We start from the raw sequence: 27,590 nt of genomic DNA on the forward strand, positions 1-27,590 counted from the left end.
TGGTAAGCTCCATAAGATCCTTTTGTTACTCTGTTCATGTGTTGTTCTAATAGCCATCAGTGTAAACACCTGCAATTTTAAGGTAATTTATATTATAGTAGTGCTACGTTATCAACTTTTTATCTGCCAAAATCTGCCAACTTGAGTTGGGCTGGACATGAAGCCCATCCACTCAATAAAGCCACATCTAGATTAACCATGGTTTAATCCTAATTTACCACGTTAACCTAAATTACCATAGCCCTAAATTGACTGACGGTGGACCATCTCTCCCAACCTTCCTTATCCGCATCCAGGGCCAAATAAAATTCTTTGTTGCCGTCTCCGCCGGTCTCCGCCGTCAAGGAAAAGTCAACTCCGGCGGACCACCAGACCATCACGTCTAGCCTATGGTCCGATATTCGCTGCGAAGCTATTTGGTCTGTTACGTGTGCTCATCAGAGGAGCCTTGAAGACGCATCTGGGTGTCCGGCCTTGTACAAGGCGCAACAACCCAACGCTTCTCTCCTCAGGCAGCGGCAGAATTCGTAGGCCTGTGTGAGTTCGCTAGAAACCCCGTGGCTTTCTTGAGTCGCTACTGCCACCAAGAGCCACTCGTTCATCGGCAGAGGAGCCCGAGAAGAAGCGTGTCTTCCTTAGGGCACCACTGCGACATTACGAAGTTAGTGGGTATTTGAGATTTAAATTAAGTGCTTGTATATATGTGTAAATCTGAGTATTACATTTTTTGAATTGAGAAGGATTAAACATGTGTCTGTGTCTCTTGGCTGTGAATGAACTTGGGTGTTGGTGTATTGAAGTGTTTTTTTGGTGATCTTGTTACTATACAAAGAAGGTTGCTTATACTGTGTTGTATCAGTTCTTTGACAAAAATGGTGTGATCAGTTATTCAAATTTTTTTTTCATCGTGGTTATTTGTAGTTTATTCCGTATGTCTATGTTGTGTTATTTGGAGACAGAAAAACATTGATTAGTGTAGTGTCGCTGTGGTCACCCTCGTTGACGAAGTTGTTATCGTTGTCAGATTATTTAGTACCTTTTCATCAGTTTTGAGATTTTAAATTGTTGCAGGCACTTTATTGATATAATTTATGTATGATAGAAGCATGTTATAATATAATTTATTAAGTGTAACATATTTTAGTAATATGATTTATTCAGATGTGTCTTTAATAAATTTTGAGATTATTTTGTGGGTATGTTTACCTTTTTGACGTGTGTATTTTCGTACTCAAGTTGGTAATGTTATTTTACAATTAGGCTAAATAATTGATGTACTGGTTGTTTGTGTTTAAAAGTGAAATGAGATCCAATTTTTTTTATTTTAAATAGTTTGTCATTTCTTGATCCATTTAGTTACAGTGGTGCAAATTGTTTATGTGATTGGTGTGGTCTGTTTTAACATGTTGCTCTTATGGAAGAAAAAGTTTATATAACCCTTTTGTTTCAAAATTGATGTTGTATTTTTTGGGTTTATCAATTTTCATTTGAGAGTACAAGAAGTTAACCTCAAATGTGTCTTGTTTATTTTTCCCTTTTTTTTTCAACTTAATTTGCTTAATGTGACTTTTTCATAGTGACTTAATGTGTTTTGTAGTGAATTTTCTTGTGATAAACATAGGAATAAATTCAGTTGCGAATGACAATATATTTTGAGCAATGCATTCAGATCCATGTATTTTGTATTAGATATTTGCGGTTTTAGGAATGGTTAAATGAGCTTTATAATTTTTGGCTCTATAATTTTTATTTGGGAGTACACCAACTTATCCTTGCATGTCTCTTGTTCATTTTAGATCATTCACTCGTATTTTTTTTCTCAGTTTAATATGCTTAATGTGTGTTGTTCATGATAGGTTAATGTGTCTTTTGGTAAATTTTCTTGTGATACATGGAGCCATATATTTAAGTTGAGGATGAGTGTATATTTTAAGCATACATAGTCTTTCTTGTTTATTTTTAGGAATACTCTTTTTTTTTCAACTTAATTTGCTTAATTTGACTTTTTCATAGTGACTTAATGTGTCTTGTAGTGACTTTTTTTTGTGATATATATAGATACAAATTCAGTTGAGAATGACAATATATTTTGAGCAATGTATTGAGATCCATTTTTTTATTAGATATTTGCAGTTTTAGGAATGGTTAAATGAGCTTTATATTAGCAAATTGGATTTGTATTTTTTGGCTCTATAATTTTTATTTGGGAGTACACCAATTTATCATTGCATGTGTCTTGTTCATTTTAGATCATTCACTCAATTTTTTTTCCTCAGTTTAATTTGCTTAATGTGTGTTGTTCATGATAGGTTAATGTGTCTTTTGGAGAATTTTCTTGTGATACATGGAGTCATATATTTAAGTTGAGAATGAGTGTATATTTTAAGCATACATATTCTTTCTTGTTTATTTTTAGCAATACTCTGTGTTTTTTTTTTCAACTTAATTTGTTTAATGTGACTTTTTCATAGTGACTTAATGTGTCTTGTAGTGAATTTTCTTGTGATAAATATAGAAATAAATTCAATTGAGAATGACAATATATTTTGAGCAGTGCATTCAGATCCATGTGTTTTTTATTAGATATTTGCAGTTTTAAGAATGGTTAAATGAGTTTTATATTAGCAAATTGAATTTGTATTTTTTGGCTCTATAATTTTTATTTCGGAGTACACCAACTTATCCTTGCATGTGTCTTGTTCATTTTAGTATCATTTACTCCTAATTTTTTTCTCAGTTTAATTTGCTTAATGTGTGTTGTGCATGGTAGGTTAATCTGTCTTCTGGTGAATTTTTCTGTGATACATGGAGCCACATATTTAAGTTGAGAATGAGTATATATTTTAAGCATACATTCTCTTTTTTGTTTATTTTTAGCAATACTCTGTGTTTTTTTCCAACTTAATTTGCTTAATTTGACTTTTTCATATTGACTGAATGTGTCTTGTAGTGAGTTTTTTTGTGATACACATAGCTACAAAATTTTTTTCCTTACTGAAATTGGGCATATGATTATACAAATACGTTGACAAGATGCTATAATTTTTTTTTTACGAAATCTGTTGTGATCAACAAGTATTTCTGTACATCTTTGGTTACTTCATGATTCACTATGCAACAGAGCAATGGCCCACAATGATTTTACAATGGTTGAGGCTTCTTTTAACACATAGCTAATTTTTTTAAATATTTCTAGGAGTTTTTTGTTAGCAAATTTAGAATATAATTGGTGTGTATATTAGATGTGTCTTGTATATTAGATTAGTGTACCATGATTATGAGTAGGTTAAATAAATGCTTTTCTCATTATTAATTTCTGTAATGTTACAGTAGTTGACTTTGGATAACACAAGTGAAGATTATAATTGGAATCAATCTCTGCTATTTACGCAAAGACCAACTTATATACATGGGGAAGCCGGTAACAACTTATACACAATTTTCTGTTATTGTTATAGTTCATATAAATTTTTTTTTATTCTGACAGTCTCGTCGTATGTTTTCTAGAAATTACTAGAGACTAGATGCTCACCATGTTACATCACCGACTTGTTCAAAGAACTGGAAACCAATCAGGATCAAGCAAAGCTTGATGAGATTGAAGAAATTGGTTTTGGTTTCCTGAAGCTTGTTTCGAAGTGGCAAGTGAGGCAAGGCATAATGGTGATGTTGGCCAAAGCCTATGACATTGAAACGAGCACCCTCAAGCTAGAAAATGGGAACATTCGCATTGTGCCGGAGCTCTTTCAGCGTCTTTTTGGTATCACTCCCGGGAGTGAGTATACATTTACTTATTACATACCACTGAATTGGTTAGTGTTGTTTCGGTCTTCATGTTCATTGCTATTATCTACGTATGACAATATCCATCTTGCCCTATCTTTTACATATCCATGGTGCAGTTGATGACTTCCCACCGTTCGACAATAGCAATGCTACTCATGTGTCAATTAAAACAAGGTATCATCGATTGAAAACTGTGCAGCTGAGGCATTTTGTCAGGCATTGTCCAATGGATACCGAAGATGACAGGATGGAGTTCAGGAGACACTTCATTCTACTGGTGCTGAAAATGTTTTTGTGCCCGACCGTGCAACATGTAATCTCCCCGTGGCACATCGACACAGTCCTTGATGTATCTGATCCGACGAGATATCGTTGGCCATTGCATATTTTTAATTCTCTAGAACAGGCAATTAAGAAGTACCAACATAAAAAGAACAAATCCTGTGAGGGCTGCATGCTTGGGTTGCTGGTAATGCTGTTAATTTAAAATTTAATGTAATATGACTAAGATGTGCATCTCTGAAGCTGACATCTTCTTACAATATCTCCAGGTGTTGTACTTTCAGAAGCTAAAGCACGGTGAACTCAAGGGTTGTCAAGAACCCGAGCCATGGCTTTCCACATGGACTGCCAAGGAACTTAGTGCTATGGCAGAAACTATTCAACCGAGGTAATCAATTTGTTGCTTATGTGTTAAAATAGTCAATTTTTAACTCATAGCTTGATGTATGATGCGATTGACTGCAAAATGGATTTTTTGAGTGAATGAATATCATGGCTTTGGATTTTATTATTAAGCAATGGAAGATGTCGCTAACGGTTGTGTCGTTTATTATGTCCGTATTTGATAAATGCTGCGGTAGATGTATGTGTCTTCTTACTAGTTAATGGCCAACAACAGGATTGCGGTGAACTTGGCCGGAATAAAGATGATGGCAAGGAGGATGCTGTTATAGAGGAAACTAGTGACCCAAGCCCTGAACAAGTAGACGTGGACCACAGAAAAGTGAGTTAGGATTAACATTTGCTTAGTATTTTTTTCGTGGTTAAACGTAAACTGTCAGGCCTATGTTTACCTTTCATTTACGTTGGAGTTGTGTTGTTGATGTGATTTAAAGAATCTTCTCGCCTGGATGGAGTTAGAGAGGTTTCCAATGACCCGGATACACATGCAGTTGCGTCAGACGGTGATGACAATGACAATGAGCCAATAGCAAAGAGATTGCGCTGGAGATCTGTATCAAGGATGAAACCTCAATCATTTATGAGGGCTGAAGATGCAGGAACGACTAATAAGACAAAGGAAAAAGAGGACCATAAGGTGAGCAAGATGTTCCTTGTTAGTATTTGTTACTTGCAGCTATGCAGTTTGGAACATCTGCAATGGTTAAAGTTATTGTTAAACTAGTTATTGGTTGTGCCATTATTTAATAAAACTTAGTGTAATGCTCTGTCATTTAGCATTGGGTTCTGTGTATACTATGAAACCACTTTGAGGAGTTTGTGAAAAATTTGTTTGATATTGTGGTTTCAGGGATCCACCCTGAAGGGGGGATTTAGCAGGGCATCATTGCGCACAACCCATCAAACAGGGACTTCAGAAGATGATGACGACGATGACCAGCCCATTGGCATCAGAATCCACATCAAGACTCTTCAAAGGAGGACACCTCAGCGTGGTATGGTAAAAGGGAAAATCATCACAAGCATGCAGTCGCAATCAACTAATCAACCAACTGAGACAGTTGCTCCTGAACCAAAAACACCATCAACAGAATTGGTTGAGTTTTCAGGGGTTGAGGAATATTCTTCTAAATTCTTTGACAGGCAAGTTATTACTACATAACATTGTTTTTGGTAGTAGTATAAATTTTTTTTTTGTTCAAATAGCCTCCCAAACAATTCCTATGGTTGACCACTGCAGTTATTTTTAATTCTAAATAGGCATCCTGCCATCTTATCTCAGTGGGATCCGGAGTACGAAATGATTTGGGAAAATATAGAAAAAGGCATTTACCCATCGAGACCCGTTAGCATAGACCCATCCAGACAATCATTCCTAGAGGTTCTTCCTACCGCACTCCAAGTCCACAACGCCCTTCTTTCTCTCTTGGTCTGACGCAACTATTTAAATCACCCTCACCCTCTCCTCCCGACTTATTCATCTATTACTTCGGGGTCGAAAAATCACCAAGCGGGAAGAACAAAGAATCAGAGGATGGGCTGTGAACATTTCTCTTGATAGCCACGAAATGTTGGCGTCATATGAGGGTAGACCACTCCTAGTGCTATCAAGGGAGGATGTGTGCACACTGAGACCACGTGCATGGCTAAATAACAAGGTATGTAACGAAAAATTATGTTTATGTAGTTTGTTTGTTGCTCACGCGTTGTCGATATTGATTAGTTTACAAATTGGTTATGTAGGTTGTACACTGGATGTGTTGCGCATTCAATGATTCAGGTCTTAAAAGATTTATGCGTGACTTTTATTGCGTGTGTCCGGGTATTCTGGTAAAGAAACGTCAATATTAATCATTTATTTACAGTACAGTTTATGAACTTTTGATAATTCGTACTTGTACAGGAAATGATTTTGGTCCCAAAGAATCTGGAAAACTATCATGATGGACCGAATCCAACGTATGTCGGATTGGGTCAAAACTTTGGTGCTGATACTAGCTGTTTCGACAAGGAAATCGCTGCAAATAGAAATTGGGTACGTATGTTTGCGGTGCAATAACTTACTATACTCGTAGCACTATCACAAAAGATATTTGTTTTTCTTTGTAAATGCAAGTAATATACCTAGTTACAATGGTTGGTTGTGCAGTGGTTTTTCCCTGTATGTATCACCCGTCTCTGGTGGGTGTATGCATTTGATGTATCCGGCAAAAGGCTGTTTGTACTGGATAGCATATACAGTAAACCTGATACAGCACGGAGCAGGCTAGATTCATATGCGGTACCTCACCAGCCCATCCCTATTAAGCTATATTTAACCGTTCTTCTAGTATTTCGTTTAAGTTTAGTTGTTTGTGTCTTAGGCGAGGATCATTGAAGATATTGCACAGGTGGCCATCCCAACTTATAGGCTGACAAAAAAAGGCATGCCTTGCACTTATGCCTCTATGCCAATTCAACCAAATGGGTGAGTCTTCCCTCCAAAATCTCGTAATGTATTAATTGTTTAGTTACATTGGGTTGTTCCACTAACAAAATTGCATTTTTTTCGTTCACTTAGATTTGACTATGGTGTGTATACAATAAAATACATGGAGTACTAGACCGAAGACAAGAAACTAAATGACTGGGAATATGTGAGCTCGCTAACCTATATACGTTATTACCATATTTTGTATTCACATGTCAACGTCTGTACCGATAAGCATTTCTTTAACATTGATTTTTATATGCAGGATGTGGTCAAGTTATACAGGCTAGAAATAATATTGGACATCATCCTATATCACAAGAATATGTCCATTGGAGCTGCCTTGAATGCCCTTGACAGCCGTGCTCAACCTCCTGTGCACCGCAACTAACCAAGGAACAAACGTATGGATGTTAGAACTCCATTCACAGCTCCTGATACAAAGAGCATACTTTGGCGGGTTGGAGGAAAGCCGAAGAAAAAGTCCACCAAAAGGATCTAACATATGGGAAGATGAAGGCTCCAGATAACTCCTTGTTTACATGTGGAGGGAATATCCTCACATCCTATGCTATATTTTGTTAGGACTAGACAAATTACTTTCCCTACACAATGGGACTATTTATTTTGAATTGTTAGGTTATTTATAGGTAGTTGCACTATAGACCTTGACAAACTTTGTTGGGATAATTTTGTGCACAGGCTCGACAACTAATGCATTCTTTAAGTGTAATTGTTGTCAATGAATACACCTGTTGAGGTTCCTACATGTCTCTGGATGTCTCTACTTATCTTAGTCATGCATTGTTACTCACATTTTGCACGCAGGTGACTGAAAATAGAACTCTGTTCTGGTAGAGGTGTAAATTCTAATTTATGTGTCTGTTTTAACCGTAGATTCTTACAGGTGGCTTTCCACAGATCTGTCACCCAGTACATGTGTGTTTTACCAATAGTTTGGTTTGGATGTTGTTTAAATTCAGATGTGTCTTTTCTGGGAGAGGTGTTTTTTGCTGTGACGTGTTGCTAGTGGCTAGATATGGATGGGTCTTTTTCAAGAAGTGTCCTCTAGCAGTGACTTTTTATGAGGTGTAATTATAGGGATGTGTCTTTTTCCAAGAAGTGTCTTTAGAGGTGAGGTTCTATGATATGTATTCGTAGGGATGTGTCTTCTACGTGATGTGTCTTTTACGAATGTGTCTTCATAGGGATGTGTCTTGTTCCAGGAACTGTCTTCTAGATGTAAATTTTTAGGAAATCTCTCCATAAGGATGTGTCTTTTACGAGATGTGTCTTTTACGAGATGTGTCTGTAGTATACTCTGCTAGATCTGTCTTCTGCGATGATGACTTTATATTAGGTATATTCATATGGATGTGTCTTATTCGAGATGTTTCTTACGTGTTCGTTAATCAATATCACATAACCTTCAATGCTTAGCAAATTTTAAAGTTAACAAACTCATCAGGAGTTAACAATATTAATCAATGAACATAAACTCAATAAATAATGATATATCGTTGTTAACCATGTTTATTTATTTAACAACCTGAATAAATTGAAAATGATTAGAGTAAAAAGGTTACTCTTAATAAAGGGATATCTCCATACAAATCTATAATAAAAAAATTTTTAAGTAGGCCGAAATGAGTTTAACAATGACAAGAACCCGCCATGTTCCTGTGATCCATTCGCTCTCTTAGCAGATCAACCCACTACATCTTGATTCAATGCTTGATCAACATCCTAAAGATAACAAATATGCATAGATAAAAAGTGAATAACACTAACAACTTTATCCATTTAGTCAAGTTATCAAGTGGTTTGAAACTATGGGAAAAGGAAACGCATACCAGCGGTGGATTCTTCTTCTTTCTTCGCATAGAGTTCTTGATTGAGGCATTGAGTTCAGATCCAAGCCTCTTCATTCTTGGCCGACCCTTCGTTGAAACCTTTGAAAGACCTTGGATGTCAGATTCACCAAGATGGGGGTCTTCCTGTGTAACCGTGCTATTTTGTGAACTTGGAACACGCCTGGACACCAAGTTCGCACAACAATCAAGCAACTTTGACCTTAACTGATCAAGACCCAAATGTAACATGGCCGCTTCTTCTTCACATGTCACAAAATCTTGTGCTACATTGTAGAAGTGTGAACACAATCGTCTAAATAAGTTGTGGCTTTCGTCCGATCGCTTCTCGTCATGGCTGCTCTTGATGAAAGTGTGTTGTCACTGTACATTCTTGCTCTATCGAGGGATAACATAGCAAGATGGCACTGTGTCTACTCCGTAATAAAACAACACAGCAAGACAGTGGCAACAAATAATACCTCTTGAGCCAAACATGTTACATTCGCACCAAATCTTGTGTGTCTTGGGGTCAAGCTCAACACTGTACTTCCAAGATCTAGGCTCTCCATACAATAGGTATTGCTCGTTCACGGTCACCCGAAACAAATCACCCTCTTGAGTGACCCCACGGACTAAACAATCCCCTCTTTTACTGAATTGATGTTGGACTTCTCTAAACTTAGAGGTTGTATACTCACGCTGAAATTGTCTTTTAATTGTAGAGCTCGATGAACATGGGACAACTCCTTTAGAGTCTGCAGCATCATCCTCCAGTTCTTTTTGCTCTTTGTTCCCAAGCACATTGTCATACTCATGCACGAACTGAACCAGTCCACTTTTACAATGCAGGTAACCATCGAAAAAGGCGTGCATACTCTCACTCCGTTGGGTACTTTTCATACTAGCCCAAAATTCACCTTGGAAATATATTGGAACCCACATTCGACGATTTTCTTAAAGGTCTACAAAACCAAAACATACATATCAAATCGGGAATCATCATCATGAATAAATGGCTACATCACAGTACACCACTAAAGACTTAATGAACCAACTATACATCTACGTCTTAAATAAAAATATTCCGTAAAAGTATCCAAATTGGTAACCAATCATCCGATGACAACGGGGGCTGAATTCTAGTAAAGTAAAGATCGAACCTTCCAAGCATACCTACCATCCAAAAATAATACAAGAGCATTATAAAGCACAAACCTGATAGCTATTTATTTTTGTGTAGGTTAAACTCATTAACAAATGCACACCAATCTTTCTCAAAAGACTCTTCAGAACAGGCATTCCAAACAGTGCCATGCATTTTATCATCTATTTCCCTGTATTTAGCATATCCTCCGAGCTTATGTGGTATCTTCTTCATTATGTGCCATATACACCATCGCTGTCTAGTATTTGGGAAGACAATTTTAATTGCGCCAAATATGGATTTGTACTGGTCCGTGATGATGGCCTGTGGGGGATTTCCCATGCAATTTAACCAGTTTTTAAAGACCCACTCAAAGCTAGGAATTTTCTCATTACCCAACAAAACACATCCGAGTAGTGTGGACTTGCCGTGATGGTTAACACCAACGAAAGATGCAAACGGAAGTCCATGCCTGCAATAAAGATAGCCAAAAATTACTAAATCACAATATTGTTGAAAAAATGTAAACCCTTATAATGGAGACAAAAACACAAACATACTTGTTCCTTCTGTACGTTGTATCAAACGATACCACATCTCCAAAATATTCATACGATGCCCTGCATCTTGCATCTACCCATATCGCACTCTTAAACTTGTTATTTTCGTCCATATCAACTGCATAAAAGAAATTCGGGTTTATATCTCTCATTCGCATGAAATATCTAATCATTTCCTTCACATCTTCGTTTACGTCAGCACAGCGCAAATTCCTCGTTATAAAATTTCTAACATCCTTTTCTGAGTAACCCAACTTTGATGACCCACCAACCTCGTTCGCCAGTGTGAGATAAGTCTTGTTAGACTGTATGCCAGCCTCATCGTTGTTCTGAATCACACACTTGGCATGCATGGTCAGTTTTCTATACTCACTGTAATGCATAGCTTGCTCGGCAGAACACGCGTGGGTGTGCTTCAATTCTAATTTGGTCACCAACCAATTATTATTATTCCTATCAAGCATCACGTACATCCTTGCTTTGCACCCAGCTGTTGTTATTCTCTTTACCCGCATTGCTGCCTTCACTCGAGACTCCCGATAACCTTCACGACTGCAGTGTATCGATTGATTAATAGGTACCTTTAATTACTTCCTGGTCTTGTCAAAGTTTGTATTCCTAATCCTCGTCACAAACCCAACTTTCTTCGTATAATTAGAATAGAACTCTTGTGCCCATTGTAACGAATCAAATCTCAATCCTACGTACGGGATTTCCGCCATTGGAATTCCAATGTGATCCGAGACCTGCAAATCCATACAGAAAATGCATCATTCAACACAAACCACATCAATCTAAACAATTTCCAATATGTCACTAATTTTGCGAGAAGAATAAAATATATTTCACACCTCATTATTGCTTACCGTAGCATCATCCTTTTCCTGAAAAGCATCTTCAGATTCTTTCTCCTAAAATCGATAAACGAGGACATATCACCAAACAAGATACACATCGACCATTCAACACTAATAAAAACTTTGCCAACAAACAGAAAATACCTACTAATTGACAACCCAAACTAAACTGGTATAAAAAATTACTATCGATGATTAAAGCCATAAAAAAAATAAAAAAAAATAAAAAAAACTCAAAGCTGGAAACATCATCTCCACATGCTAAACTAAGAAATTGTAAAACACAATTCATGCAACAAAGTGTATCCCTGCTAACTTTTGATAATACCTACTAATGGACAAACCAAACTAAACTGGTATAAAAAATTACTATGTTTTTCTTGTAATAAACATATTAACCTACCATGAACAACACACATTAAGCAAATTAAACTGAGAAAAAAAATAGGAGTGAATGATACTAAAATGAACAAGACGCATGCAAGGATAAGTTGGTGTACTCCCAAATAAAAATTATAGATCCAAAAAATACAAATTGAATTTGCTAATATAAAGCTCATTTAACCATTCCTAAAACCGCAAATATCTAATAAATAACACATGGATCTCAATGCATTGCTCAAAATATATTGTCATTCTCAACTGAATTTATTGCTATGTGTATCACAAGAAAATTCACTACAAGACACATTAAGTCACTATGAAAAAGTCACATTAAACAAATTAAGTTGAAAAAAAAAACATAGAGTATTGCTACAAATAAACAAGAAAGACTATGTATGCTTAAAATATACACTCATTCTCAATTTAAATATATGGCTCCATGTATCACAGAAAAATTCACTAAAAGACACATTAACCTATCATGAACAACACACATTAAGCAAATTAAACTGAGAAAAAAAATATGAGTGAATGATCTAAAATGAACAAAACACATGCAAGAATAAGTTGGTGTACTCCCAAATAAAAATTATAGAGCCAAAAAATACAAATTCAATTTGCTAATATAAAGCTCATTTAACCATTCCTAAAACCGTAAATATCTAATAAAAAATACATGGATCTCAATGCATTGTCTGTTGTTCAAAATATATTGTCATTCTCAACTGAATTTATTGCTATGTATATCACAAGAAAACTCACTACAAGACACATTAAGTCACTATGAAAAAGTCACATTAAGCAAATTAAGTTGGAAAAAAAACATAGAAAAAATAAACAAGACACATCTGAATCCCTGTTAATAACCCATAATTTAAAACATTAAAAAATGGTTGCTGGAAGGCCTAATCAAAGACGCTACTAAAGGAAGAATTACTTGTTCTACATGTGGTGTGTCATCTTCACTCAAAGACGAAACATTAATGTCGGTGGAATTAGAATTCTCCCTCACGTCATACGCATTGCCGTACAATGCTTCTTCAAAAATTGGTGTATCCATTGACATATTGTGATGCACTCGCCTTCAACACAGACACATACACCGGAAATCGGTACTCGAGGAAGGGTTTGTGTCACAAATGGAAAGGCTATTGCAGATTCTTACTGATGTTACTAAAATCAGGACGGAGATATTACCTGATATAGTTCACGGCACAACGGTTTCACGACACCACCATGGACGTACGTCGCATCTATCTTCCATGAGGCTGTTGGTGTATCTAATTGGAATCGGGGGGAGAGATGGTCACTGGCGAACTGGGCACGGCGGCGTCCCGGTGACTGAAAATTTTGGCCAATTGTACGAGAGAGACGTTCGGCGATGGTTTCTTAGAAAAGTGGTTGCGTGAAAGGGTTGGGATATTGGGTTTCTCTAGTTTGAGGTTAACCTGATCCACGTTTACCATTTCCTTATTTTTTCAAAATGTTTTTCATGGACCCCACATTAAGCCTAATTTAGCCATATAAATTTATTTTAATTTTTTTAATTTGTGTTGGTAATAGTTGGCAGACTCTCTCTTGGTAACGTATACTTTTCCTTTATATTATTGTTTCGATGTGTAAATCACTGAAGAATTAATGAGTTAGTGTTGTTAATTTTTATGGAATTTTAATTCTTAAATGCAAACCTCTTCTGAAATCTCATGCCCTGGGCACATGCATGTTAGCTGCGCTCTAGAGATTCTGCAGTCCCCATGCTTAATGATCTCCTCTCTGCAATAGAGTTCAGTGAATTGGATAAACAAATTTTAGTTCAATGTCATTTTCATGTAAGGTTTCTCATGGAGACACTTAAAAAGCAACAACTTACTCCCCATCAAGTGATGAACAAAAGATATATGCTTCGATTTTCTCATGTTCTTTTCTTAAATTCATCACAGGGACTGGTTTGAAAGTAAATGATAACCCCACTAACGATGCAACATCATGCTTGACTTTTTTCCCTGATAGGATTTTTCCTCTTGGTGCAGCAGCTTGGAGATGCAGTCGCGTACTTAGTGTTTCAACGAGGGTGCTGCGATGGTTATTCTTTGGTGGGACAGTGCTTGAGGCATTTCCATTTGACAGCATATGCTACGCTTTCCCCATGCATCAACATTAGTAACGGAACCATATCACAAGATAAAAAATGATATTACAAATCGGAAAATTCATAAGATGCAAAGTGTTACTGGTGTTTGAAATCTTGCCGTGCTACCTATTGCCACTAAATTTCCCTTAGAATTGGTGCCAGAGGGAGCTTTTTGGGTTGGCTTAATCATATGCGGTGGCTGAGACATGGTTGTAATCACGTGACTCCTTGGATTTACCACCCTGTTAATGGATTTTGGAGGTGGCATATCAACTGTATTGACTTCAAAAACTTCCTTTGGGTCCTCATCGACATCACTAAGCAAGGTAATCAGGTCCGTTTCTTTATCCGCAAGCTTAAAATTTTTTTCCTGTGCATTGAGTTTGGTAGTAGTTGCTGATTTTAGTTATTGTTGGACCCTCTCAGTGGCACCTTCATTGAACACACCTGGATGAGGTGACCTCATTCTCTGTTTCTTCCTCCGCCCTCATTTAATCCCACTTGAGTCACCGTTGGTAAGAAGGATAGACTCGACGCGAGCCAGGGCGTTTATCTGCGTATCAATTTTTTTTTCAATGTCGTCAACCTTTTCCCAGAGTAGTCGTATCTCAGACAGCAGAATATCCATCAATGTGTTATTCCCCTCCATATTGAAAATGGCTGAATCGATGATCCTTGCATTTTATTGCGTATGCATTCTTTTGTGGGGGTGATTTGCTATTGAGGAGTGTATGTATATTTTTTACTTCAGCCACCTTTTTTTGCTTACACATGGCTACACAAATTTGCCAAATTAGAAAAGCACTTGTGTAGACACTAATGTCCTACCACTGCCAATGAGTGTGACATAATTTTGTCTCTTTTGTGAGCCTTAACAAATAGTACTGCATGCTCTCTTTTTTTAAAGTGTGTTTGTTGAGGTTGTACCTGTATACCAGTCGCCCAGGCTGTATTGGCAAAGTTGTGGACATATATGTGGTCTGGTTTGTCCTTGACATGAGCTTTTGGGTGGTGATGATATGAATTTTTTATTAAAAACCATGCCTTTTCTTAGAAATTTATTCTAATAACTGTGGGTAGTAGTGAAATTAAAGAATTTAAATGACCTAAAAAAAGCTTATGTGAAAGTGTATAAACTAAGGTATCGTTAGCTTAATTAATAGTAAGTTTAGACATTAGATGAAATTACATTAAAAATAAGACATAATAAAATTAGATTAATTAATAGTTAACAATTTGGCAAGAGGTGAACCCTTTCAAAAATATTAAATGACAATCAAAATTTAGCATTTTAAACAAATATTTAACCAATTACAAATCTTATATACTAAATTTTAAATTATAAACTTATAAATAAATTCTTGTATGATATTATTTTATTAATAAGAAAGATTTAGCAAACTCTTTCTATATTACCTTATTTGATCTTCATTTAATACTCCCTCAATTAAAGACAGGATCAGATGTGTGGGATACTGGTATCACATAGGCTGTATAGTAATCCGATAGTAAGTAACTATTATAATCAAACAATAGGCTATTATCATTATGTAATCATATACTATGACAACCATAACTCATGCGACCATCTCTCGCATTTGTCCTCCCAACTGCATTGCTCGATATTCGTACATGATCGTGCCTTGTCCAGAAATTTTCTGCACAACCATATTTTGGCGCCAATATGAGTCCATACAACTTCCTATATCCCATATTATTCCCTATATAACATATGTTTCACAATTCACTATTATACACAGAAGGAAAACCAGGCACAGAAAAAACTCTTCAATGGAATTCCTGAACTTGGAGGCATTTGACATCACCGGCTCTGTTTCACAAGTTTACGGCAGGTAACAACATTAAGATTGCAACTTCAGTGTGTATTTTAATAAGTTTTCATTTTTTGGGTCTAGGTATACTAACTTACCTAACTATATTGTTCACCATATGCTTGTAGTGATGCTTTTACCAAGGCTGAAAGCAACCATGACCATGCTGTCCCGAAAAAATGGTGGACGTTGGACAAGTTGACAAAACCAATGGAACAGAGTCTCTGCGTGGAGAGTCTAAAGAAGGGACACATGCAAACTTCAATTCTAATGGAGTTTCGATTGAGACCCCGCATGATGCACAACAATTGAATGAAGTAGTTGGAGGTGGACAAAACATGCTCTTCGTAGGCTCGCAACAGTTGGATCCTTCCCAACACGGCTTTCAGATGTTTAAGGAGAGTTTGGCCACTGGGACGTGCCAACAAGTGGACATGGAGACAAGGCAATTCATGCGACAGCTGATAAGACTCTTTGAGGTAAAAAATTCAAAATAAGATTATTATTATTATTATTATTATTATTATTATTATTATTATTATTATTATTATTATTATTATTTAATGGCCTGTCATTCACAATGCTCTTTGAAGTTTTTTAAATATTTATATCAAGCCAAATGCTTCATTGTCTTGTAGGAGCAACAAGTTCAAATTAAAGAGCTGAAGGGCTCAGTTGAGAAATTACAGGCTGAGAAAGAACCAAAAAATGATCTTACTAAGAAGCCTGCAGAGGATTTAATATATATTGATTCTGATGACAATTTGGTTTACACAAACAAGGAAGAGAAAACCCCAACTAACTTGGTTCCTTCTGGAATTCATAACATCTCTCCTATAGCTCCCGATACTGAAGAGAATTTAGTGCAAGCTCCAGCTTATACCAATATCATAAGGAATAGGTTGTTCAGAACCCCTTTTACTAGAAAACCAAAAAAGGAGAAGGAAACAGATTTACCTACAGTTAACAGTGTGGGTAATTAGGGGCCAACCAGGAAAAGCCCTCCGTTGAAGAGGCGTTGTGTAGGCCAAGGCTCTCGTCGGACCAATGCTACCACAAAGGTACCTTGTTTAAGTTTGTGCTAAACTCAATCACAATCAATAATATAGTTGCATTACTTTGTCTCCATAACTTGTATTAAATTTATTTTTTGTGCAGAGCGGGAGAAACAAGTTCAAGGTAACACCTGCAATGGACTTCAATGATGTGCAAGCCAGGATATTTGTTTACATCTTCAACAGCGGAGTGTATCAAGAGTAAAAATCTGAACTTTATGTATTTGAAATATCATAAAAAAGACAATAACCACGTAGTCAAATTATAATTATTGATTAATCCATGTGTTCTTGTTGACTCTACAAAGGGAGTATTGATAAACGAAATTTAGCATGCCGAATTAGAATTCAAAGATGAATATGATCGTGAGTATAGTCTAATCGACACTTAAATCTCGTACCAAACAATCCTACAATCTATATCCGAGAGTACTAGTCTCCCGAGTCGTCCTCCCTTGGAATTGCCAAAGTGTGCATCTTATTGATTAGTAAGCCTTGTTGGATTTCTTTGAAGGTTTTAGCAAAGTAATGAGAAACAAACAATCAATCATTAAAAGACTTGGCTTAAGGTTGGCATTAGAAATTCTATCCTTATAGTTCATTCAATGATGATAACAATTAGGCCTTGCTTCATTTAGTTATCCCCTAGGTATAGAGGAAAGTCAAATGAAAATAATCAACTTGAGTCACAAGTCCTAGCTTCACCTCATGGGAATCTAGCTTTAGTGCACTCCAAGCTAATTAGCAATCCCTAATTCCAAATCAACAATTGACACAACTATTCAACTTCTTCTAATAACCAAACCCTATGCCAAGTGAGAAATTTCTACTCCATAACTAGTGTTGACATTTTATCAAACATGTGATGAGCAAGAAAGAAAGTCATAGTAAAATGAGAAGAAAAGTAGAATTAAAAGTATTGCAACACAAGGATCTAATAACAAGTATCAAAGAGCAACAATGAAAATCAAATTCTCAAAGTATTGACGAAGTCCAAAATTACAAAGTTGAATTCTAGATCTATGAGAATTGATCAATTACAACTACTACTTGAAATTGGAGAAGAAAATCTATGATATGAACAAAGTGGAGTGAGAAGTGTAATGGATCTCACCAAAAAGTGATTGAAAATTCAGAAATTGGATGAGGATGAACCCTAGTGAAAAGCTTGGAATCTCCCTCTCCTTCTCCCAAAAGTGTAACTAACTATCCCCCAAAATATCTAAAATCTAGAAAAATGAACTAAGTGTGTTTAACCCTTGCTCCTTTGGTCTTCTTAAGCTTTTCCCGCCAAGGCATTTCCCAAAAGTGGGATTCTCAACTACCTCCACGCCTAAGTCACGTGACTTCTTAAAAAAATCATATTCGCACATCGGCGCGCACGCGCAAGGTACGCGTGCGCGCCACCAAGGCATCTTGTAATGTGCGCGGAGGCGTGATGTACGCGTGCGCGCCTATGAAGATCATGGCTTAGCCGCTACTCAAGCCGGCTCGTGGCTTGGCTCTTGGCTTCGGCTTCAAGTTGCTCTATCCACGCGGACGCGCCAAGTGCGCACACGCGCCCATGCTGAGATTTCCAAAGCTCAATTCTCATGCTTCCTTCCTTTGCACCCGTCTTCCTTCTCTCTTCCGGTCCATTCCTGCTCTATATTCTGAAACCACTTAACACACAGGTCATGGTATCGAATGGCATCGAAAGAAGATTAGAAATGTATCTATTTTAGTGCAAAATGAGCATGTTTTCATTCATGGGGCAAAACTAGGAAAGGAACACAAAATCTCTTATTTTCATATAGAAAGTGTGTGGAATCATTGATAAAACCCCTGAAATCAGCACAAGATAAACCCTCAAAATGAGGTTTATCAATCTCCCCACACTTAAATCCTAGCATGTCCTCATGCTTAGAGAAGTGCAAAAGAAACTCAGAAGACCGAGGGATCACAAGAATATAAGACTCATGAAATGCAACCTACTTATATGAATGCAACTATGACTAGTGCTATTATCTACTTGGTTAGGAACAAATCAGCTTTCTTATGACATATGCGAGCACGTGGGACACGATGGTGGTCAATGTATAGGACTTGCCAAATTTTTTTTTTTTAAGCATCAAATGCAATATATGCAACTTTGCGTGAGGAATGCTTGTGAGAGCCGGGAATCAAGGGATTGAGCATCGAACCCTCACCGGAAGTGTTTGTACTCTAGTCGCTCGGTGTTTGGGGTTGATTCACTCAATTCTCTCCTAATCATGCTTTCCAAGATTTGTTTTTCTTCTAACAATCGACAATTATTCAATGCATGCATATAATTATCATGAGGTCTTTTCCTTGGGTTGTAATGGGGCTAGGGTTAAGGTAGGAGGCATATTTGGTCAAATGGGCTTTGCGATTTGAATCTTTGATAGGTTTAGACTCCCCATCTAACCTATGACATCCTATACAAATAGGTTCTAACCTAACTACCCATTATTCACCTTCCCACATACTCATGCATTCCCTTTTCATTTTACAACACATATGCATTGACTTTTATTTGCTCATTACCTTGGGGCACTTTGTCCCCTTTTTTTCTATTTTTCTCTCTCTTCTTTTTTTCTTTCTTTCTTTTCTATATTATTATAATTTTTTTTCTTTCCCATATTGTTTTTCTTCTTTCTTTTCTTTTTCTTTTGTTTCCCCTTTTTTTTCCTATATACAAGAGCATCAATGCATAAGGTTTTACAATTGATCAATACATGAGCATGTACCCAATTTCCAATAATTGCAATAAAAATACAAAACTACCCTTTGATTCACCCAATGTCCCAAGGTTCCCACACTTGAATGGTACTCACACACACTAGCCTAAGCTAATCAAAGATCCAAATCGAGGACATTCATTGTTTTTCGCTTCACGGCTTGTAATGTGCTAAATTAAGAACAAAGTGGGTTGATCGCAGGCTCAAATTTGGCTAACAAAGGAAGATCAAAGGCAGGGCCATTTGGGTAAGTGGCTAATGAAATGATGGCCTCAATCATATAAATGCATGAATACACAAAATAATGGACATAAAGAATCAAACAAATCAAGGATTACAATCATAGAAAGAGAATAATGCACACAAGAAGGATGATACGTGGTTATAAGATGTAACCACGCAATTAGGCTCAAAACTCACTAGCTTGTGTTCTTAACTCAAAATCCCTGTTCCAAAATATAATTCTTCATGCAAATTTGGCATCAAAGTATTTAAAATTGGCAATGCCACGGTTGCCCCAAAGCTTTGGTTTCCTAAGAAAGAATTTCATTGTTCCAACCAAGTAAACTTATCATGCGAATGGTGTCAACTAAAACCTAATCATGCAACCTATCCTAATTACAAAGAAGTTCAAGGAACAAAAATTTATTCAGATGTTACCTACGGAGATCGGTCGGCCGACCTCTCCACACTTAAAACTTAGCACGGTCCTCCGTGCTATAGGTTAGGCGCAATGGGTGGTCGAGTCCCGAGTGTCCCTCATCTCCAATGTCATCGCTATCTCCGCTTGAAGTTGCGGTGGATGTGGAGATATCTGGCTCCTCCATAGGTGGGGTGACTATGCGTAGAATTTTCTTCACATGAGCATATCGGCGTTGGTTACGCCTCTCATAACGGTCCAATTTCTTGTGAAGGTCTTCAAGGCGTTGGGTGGCCGATTTTTGTGATGTAGATGAAGTGGTATTGTTGCGAGTTGGTGTGGGTAGTCCAATGTCCTTGGTGACTTCCGGAGGCTTGAGGCACCTCTTGGTCAGAATAACATCGCCTTCGACCGGAATTGAGGTTCTCCTATCCTTAGCCTCTCGGTTGACGCCGGCCTTTGCGACTAATTCGGTCACCATGGCGGGGAACGGCAGATTTTTCTTGGCATGAATGCGCCCCATGGATTGGCGAATGGCATGCGAAATGTCGACCGGTTTCTCGGTTAAGATGCACCATATCAATAAGGCAAGCTCGGCAGTAATGGATGACCCATGTGTGCTTGGGAGCACGTAGTGAGCTAGAATTTGGGCCCATGCCGTGGCTTCTTGAGTGAGGTGGCGGACATCTAAACCCTTTGGTCTTTGCTTTATGGTCCCCCGAATTCAATATGCGTCGGGTAAAGCAATGACGCGGAGGATCGCGCTCCAATCGAATGCATGGTCATCGCATGTAGCCAAGACTTCTTGGTAGGCATCATATGCATCCGTCGACGTTCCAATCCCAAGGACTTCTCGGATGGTTTCCACTGTGACCGACACTTGCTTTCGGCGCACAAATATTGATGTGAGAAAGGGTGAGTGGTAGTTGGAGTAGAATTCTACCACCCATGAGAGATTGGCCTCCTTTGGTTGCCTCAAGAGGAACCTCCATTGCCTCCGGTCAATATGTGGCATCACAATCGGATTGAGGTGAGCCGGTAGGACTAGGAGGGGCTCCGAATTGTAATTCCTTTCAATCATTCTTGAGTAAACAAGTTCGCAGTAACGGTTGGGAAACCTATTTGAGTCTTTAGGAGGGTTGTCCTTCTCTAGAACATCAACGGGGCCCTTAGTCTTCTTTAAGAGGGGCTTGGCCGTTAGTTCTTGGCGTGCTTTATTGGAAGCTGGCTTCTTGGGGGCTTTCCCTTTGTTCTTTTTGATAACCATCCTGTGAAAGCAAGGAAAAGGAATAACATCAAACCCAAAGAGGTGTAATGAAATACGATTATGCAATGAAAAGTTATGCCATAGAATATGGGTATCATTGTTACATGACAGCTGCAACATGTAACTAAGATAACATGTGAAGAGCAAGGCAAATCATTTTCATGTGGTATAAGGGTGGTTTAAGCATGCAAGTGAGAAGCATGAGAAGCATATGCCCTTAAAGACCACAAATGGGAAGCAAGTTAAGAAAATGTGAGTGAATGTATTTGAGAAAGAGGGGATGTACCCAAAAGTGATTGGTTGAGAGGCAAGTTAGTCACAATGAGCCCAAAACTCAAGTATGCCTTTTGTCGAACACTTGGCGTGCATCCTCTTAGTAGTATGTGATTATGTGAAAATGAGAGCAATGTAACATTCCCCAATCCATTATTAACGACTACAGTGCACAGTGATTGTAAGAAAAGCAAGCAACACATCTCATTTACTAATGCAAGAGAAGTTGAGACCCAAATGCCAATGAATAGTTAAATTGAAAAAGAGAGAAAGAAAGAAAAAAGAAGAACTAAATGAAACTAAAGAAGTAACTAAAAAGGGAAGGAGGAAAGGGAAGAAGCTACCTAAGAGAAAAGGAAACTAAATGATTAAGAATCAAAAGAGATAGGTAGAGTAAGAGGGTAGCTTAGTGAAGTACCTTGAGAGATGAAAAAGATATGGAAGAAGAAGTTGTAGAGTGGAGTGATAGAGAGTGGAATGTTAAAGTGGGGCCACCGGAGGTAGTGGTAGAAGGTGGTGGAGAAGAAGAGATGGGAGTGTGTGGATGGGTAGTAGAAGGAATGAGAAGGAGAGGGAAAAGGGGAAGAAGAAAGAAGGGGGTAAGTATGCCCCTTCTTAAGTTGGCGTCGAACACCTGCGCGTGCGCGCACGGTGCGCGCTTGCGCAAGTGAGCGAGGTGGAGTGGGGGCGCGCGCGCGTACGCTGCACGTACGCGCCCATGCGCTTGGGCTGGTAGCACAGTGGTGGCATAGGGGTGGCGCAACTCTCTGGACGAGGTACCAGAAGTTGGCTGTACGGCTGTTGGTGCGCGCGCGCACGCGTCAACGTGGTTATGCCCCAGGCATGAGATGGGCCTGGGGTGGGCCTAACTCTCTGTGGAGTGGCCTAGAGGAGGGTGCAGCACCAGGGGCGTGTGCGCGATCTAGGCGCGCGCGCGCACCTTGCGTTGGTAGTGTATGGACGCGTGCGCGCACCCTGCGCGCACGCAGCAGAGAGTGCTGGGCCAGTGGCTTAGCGTGGGCCCGAGAGTGGCTTAACTCTCTGGAATATGTACCAGGAGTGCAACAAGGTGATCGACGCGGACGCGCACAGTACGCGTGCGCGTCGATCAGCAGTTTTTGCCCCAGTGCGCGTATGCGCCATGTGCGCGCGCGCGCGAGTGGCCTATGCTTCAGGCATGGTGCTGGCATGGTGGGGGCGTAACTCTCGGGTAAATGTATGGAGGGGTGTTTTCCGCAACCCACGCGTCCGTGCACGGTGCGCGTCCGCGTGGATGGTCGCCGAATGCTTCAAGGGCGCGCACGCGCCAGGTGCGCGCACGCGCAGAAGGGTGCCTTTTTTAAAATTTTCATATTTTTGCAACACTTATAACATTCCAACCCCCCCAAGCAGTCATTTAAACAATATAGCAGGGCGTTTGAACTTGTTAAACCACCAATCAACTCAACAAATAAGAGATAATTGAAATTGAAATCTAGCTAACAAACATGAATTCAAGTGTTAAGCAAGTGTCAATCAAAGAATGATGCAATGGCTATGTACAAAGGAAGATCTTACCATGGTGGGGTGTCTCCCACCGAGCACTTTTGTTTACCGTCCTTAAGTTGGACTTTTCCTAGCTCAAAGTTCTTGTTCAAGAGGTGCATCCCTCAAGAGGAACACTTCAAATTCCTTGGAGTTCTTTCTTTGCTCACCATGGTACAATTTGAGTCGGTGTCCATTTACCTTGAAAATGTCCGGACTTGATGGGTGGCGCAAGTGGTAGACCCCGTAAGGTTCTACTTTCTCCACTTGGTAGGGTCCATCCCACCTTGATCTAAGCTTTCCGAGTAGTAATCTCAACCTTGAGTTGTAGAGAAGGACTAGTTCACCGGGTCGGAATTCTCTTCTCCTAATGTTCTTGTCATGGATGGCTTTCATCTTTTCCTTGTAAAGTCTAGAGTTGTCATAAGCCTCTAATCTCAAGCATTCCAATTCCGCTAATTGAAGCTTTCTCTCTACTCCGGCTCCGTCCACACTCATATTGCATTCCTTTACGGCCCAATAAGCTTTGTGTTCAATTTCCACCGGTAAGTGGCATGTTTTACCATATACAAGCCTAAAGGGGCTCATGCTAATGGGTGTCTTGTAAGCCGTTCGATAGGCCCAAAGTGCATCGGAGAGTTTAGTGCTCCAATCCTTCCTATTCGGCTTCACAATCTTTTCTAAAACATACTTGATTTCCCGGTTAGAAACTTCGGCTTGGCCGTTTGTCTGAGGGTGATAGGCCGTGGCGATTTTGTGTATGATGCCATATTTTCTCATGAGACCGTCCATTTTTTTGTTGCAAAAGTGGGATCCTTGGTCACTTATGATTGCTCTTGGGGAGCCAAAGCGACAAATGATATTGTTCCTCACAAAAGAATAAACAACATGAGCGTCATCTGTTCGGGTGGGGATTGCCTCCACCCACTTTGACACATAATCGACGGCTAGTAAGATGTAGAGAAAGCCATTGGAATTTGGAAATGGTCCCATGAAGTCGATTCCTCATACGTCAAAGATTTCACAAAAAAGCATATTTTGTTGGGGAATTTCGTCCTTCTTGGAAATATTTCCAAACCGAATGCATTGGGGACAAGTTTTGCAATAGAGAGAAGCATCTTTGAGAAGGGTTGGCCACCAAAATCCGCAATCGAGGACCTTTCTTGCCGTTCTTTGGGGGCCGTAGTGGCCACCTCCTTCGGAAGCATGGCAAGCGTCCAAGATTGCTTGGAATTCGGTTTGAGGTATGCACCGTCGCACTATTTGGTCCGCTCCACACCTCCACAAATAAGGATCGTCCCAAATATAGTATTTGGATTCACTTTTCAGCTTATCCTTTTTGTGTTTGTTGAGATTGGGAGGGAAGGTGCATGAAACCAAGTAGTTTGCTATTGGGGCATACCAAGGAACTACTTCCGAGATTGCGTGCAAAGCATCTAAAGGAAAGGAGTCATTGATAGGAGTGGTGTCGCCTTTTGTGTGTTCGAGGCGACTTAGATGGTCCGCCACTAGGTTTTGGGAACCACTCCTATCCTTGATCTCCAAGTCAAATTCTTGTAACAAAAGCACCCAACGAATTAATCTCGGTTTTGATTCCTTTTTGGCCAACAAGTACTTTAGTGCCGCGTGATCCGAGTACACTACAACCTTGGAACCAAGAAGATAGGCTCGGAACTTGTCCAAAGCAAAAACAATAGCTAGGAGTTCCTTTTCGGTAGTAGTGTAGTTGGATTGGGCTCCGTCTAGTGTTTTGGAAGCATAAGCTATGACATAGGGGATCTTACCCTCGCGTTGTGCTAACGCGGCTCCTATCGCATAATTCGAAGCATCACACATGATTTCAAAGGGTTGAGTCCAATTTGGTCCTCGCACAATAGGAGCTTGTGTCAATGCTACTTTAAGTTTGTCATATGCTTCCATACATTCCTTGCTTAGCTCAAATTCAGTGTCCTTTTGTAGTAGTTGAGAAAGAGGTAAGGCCACCTTGCTAAAGTCTTTGATGAATATCCGGTAGAATCCTGCATGTCCAAGAAAAGAGCGGACTTCCCTCTCGGAGGAGGGGTAAGGTAAACTAGATATGACATTTATTTTTGCTGGATCTACGGAGATGCCTTCTTTTGAGACTATGTGTCCCAAAACAATACCTTGTTTGACCATGAAATGACATTTTTCAAAATTTAAGACAAGGTTTGTTTTGGTGCATCTCTCTAAGACTTTTTCAAGGTTACCCAAGCAATGCTCAAATGAATCACCGTACACACTAAAGTCGTCCATGAAAACTTCCATCGATTGCTCTAGAAAGTCCGCAAATAAGCTCATCATGCATCTTTGAAACGTTGCCGGTGCATTGCATAGGCCAAACGGCATACGCTTGTAAGCATACGTTCCAAAGGGGCAAGTAAATGTGGTTTTTTCTTGGTCCTCTAGAGCAATATGAATTTGGAAGTATCCGGAGTAACCATCAAGAAAACAATAATATGATTTACCGGCTAATCGATCAAGCATTTGATCAATGAATAGTAGTGGAAAGTGATCTTTTCTTGTGGCCGCATTCAACCTTCGGTAGTCTATGCATACTCTCCAAGAATTTTGCACTCTTGTTGCTATAAGTTCACCACTTTCGTTTTTTATCGTTGTCACTCAAGACTTCTTTGGCACTACTTGGACCGGGCTTACCCATTCGCTATCCGAGATAGGATAGATGATGTCCGCTTCAAGTAGCTTAGTGACTTCTTTCTTTACTACCTCAAGAATGGTTGGATTAAGTCTCCTTTGAGGTTGTCGGACCGGTCTTGCTCCTTCTTCAAGAAATATACGGTGCTCGCATACTTGGGGGCTTATTCCCACTAGATCCGCCAAACTCCACCCAATTTCCCTTTTGTTTTTCCTCAATGCATTTAGCAATTTTTCTTCTTGTTGAGGAGTTAACTCTTTAGCAATTATAACGGGGAGCTTTTGGGCTTCATCAAGATATGAGTACCTCAAGTGAGGTGGTAGTGGCTTCAATTCCATCTTTTTGTCATCCTTTGAAGTTTGAGTTTCCGGATGGTTTGTATGGTGTGTGGTGTTTAGTTCGCTTGGATCTTCATTTGCTTCTTCAATCATGTACTTCTCATCTAACCTTGCAAGATGCACTTCAGCCACTATGTTATCAATTGGGTCACACCGAAATAGAGAGTGATTCTCCGGTGGATGCTTCATTGCTTCTTCTAGGCTAAAGTTTACAATTCTCCCATCTATTTCAAATGAGTAGGTCCCCGAGTAGGCATCTAGCTTAAATCTAGAAGTTCTCAAAAATGGTCTTCCAAGTAGGATAGATGATGCTCTCTCGGTTTCGCTTGATGGCATTTCAAGGACATAAAAGTCAATCGGAAATACCAACCCTTTTATATTCACCAATACATCTTCTGCAACACCCGTCACGGTTATTATGCTTTTATCCGCTAGGACAAATCTTGCCGTCGACCTTTTTAGTGATGGCAACTTCAATAACCGGTAGACGGAGAGCGGCATGATGCTAACGCATGCTCCGAGGTCACACATACAATCTCTAAATTGAACTCCATTGACGGTGCAAGTGACCATACAAGGGCCCGGGTCATCACACTTCTCGGGCAATGCTCCTATTAAAGCGAAAATAGAACTCCCCAATGGGATGGTTTCCAATTCAAGAATTCTATCCTTGTTTATGCATAGATCTTTGAGGAATTTGGCATATCTAGGAACTTGATGGATAGCATCAAAGAGGGGGATGGTTACCTCAACTTTCTTGAACATTTCTACCATTTTAGGGTCGAGTTCTATGCGCTTTCTAGCTTTCTTTGCAAGTGTTGGAAATGGAAGTGGTTGAGCAATTTCTTCTTCCAAGGTTCTTTTGGCCTTGGTTGTCTCCTTTGTTGGTTGGGCTTCATCCTCAACTATGACTTGTGGTGTCTCCTCTTCCACTACCTCTTCTATATCTATTCTCTCCTCCTCTTGGGCGGTTGTGATAGGATTTGAGTCCTTTGCTTCCTTCTCTTTTAGTTGTGTTCCGGATCTAAGGGTGATGGCATTGATGCCCCCCTTTGGATTTGGTTGAGGTTGAGAGGGAATGACACTTTGGATTGGGGGTTGAGGAGTGGGAGTTGATGGTGTATCCATGCGTGCAAGAAGAGCTTGTAGTGTAGAGGTGAGGCCGGTGAGACCGGAAGCAAGTATGTTTTGTAGTTCCTTTTGGCCTTGGATAATGGTCCGGAGTGTTTCGTCTTGGTTGGAGGGGGTGGTTGCATATGTGAGTTGAGGAGTTTGTGATTGGTTGGGTGGTGGTCTTTGATGTGGTGGTTGGTATGTTTGGTAGTTTCTTTGTGGGTTTTGTTGGTTGTATGGTTGATTTTGTGAGTTGTATGGTCG

The 27,590-nt window shown here is 39.2% G+C and overlaps 1 protein-coding gene across 1 annotated transcript; it reads right to left on the reverse strand.

Annotated features, from left to right (window-relative positions):
- Nucleotides 1-8,647: 8,647 nt before the first annotated feature.
- Nucleotides 8,648-12,798, reverse strand: LOC130950076 (protein FAR1-RELATED SEQUENCE 5-like). Its single transcript, XM_057878635.1, has 10 exons — nucleotides 12,676-12,798; nucleotides 11,349-11,408; nucleotides 11,134-11,243; nucleotides 10,498-11,049; nucleotides 10,059-10,409; nucleotides 9,954-9,966; nucleotides 9,711-9,755; nucleotides 9,273-9,615; nucleotides 8,794-9,077; nucleotides 8,648-8,686 (listed from the first exon to the last, which is right to left on the reverse strand). Exons 1-10 carry the CDS (start codon nucleotides 12,796-12,798, stop codon nucleotides 8,648-8,650), a joined length of 1,920 nt encoding a protein of 639 aa, XP_057734618.1.
- Between the last annotated feature and the right edge of the window lie 14,792 nt (nucleotides 12,799-27,590).

This window comes from Arachis stenosperma, chromosome 9, assembly GCF_014773155.1.
Source record: "Arachis stenosperma cultivar V10309 chromosome 9, arast.V10309.gnm1.PFL2, whole genome shotgun sequence".
In the NCBI taxonomy this organism is placed as follows: domain Eukaryota; kingdom Viridiplantae; phylum Streptophyta; class Magnoliopsida; order Fabales; family Fabaceae; genus Arachis; species Arachis stenosperma.

What these genes read in the sequence shown, in the direction of transcription:
- LOC130950076 (XM_057878635.1), bottom strand. Translation starts at nt 12,798, where the DNA reads ATGGATACACCAATTTTTGAAGAAGCATTGTACGGCAATGCGTATGAC. An exon ending in ACAACGTACAGAAGGAACAA is followed by an intron (nt 10,410 to 10,497) that starts GTATGTTTGTGT and finishes TCTTTATTGCAG; the next exon opens with GCATGGACTTCCGTTTGCAT. An exon ending in TAACATGTTTGGCTCAAGAG is followed by an intron (nt 9,078 to 9,272) that starts GTATTATTTGTT and finishes TCTACAATGTAG; the next exon opens with CACAAGATTTTGTGACATGT.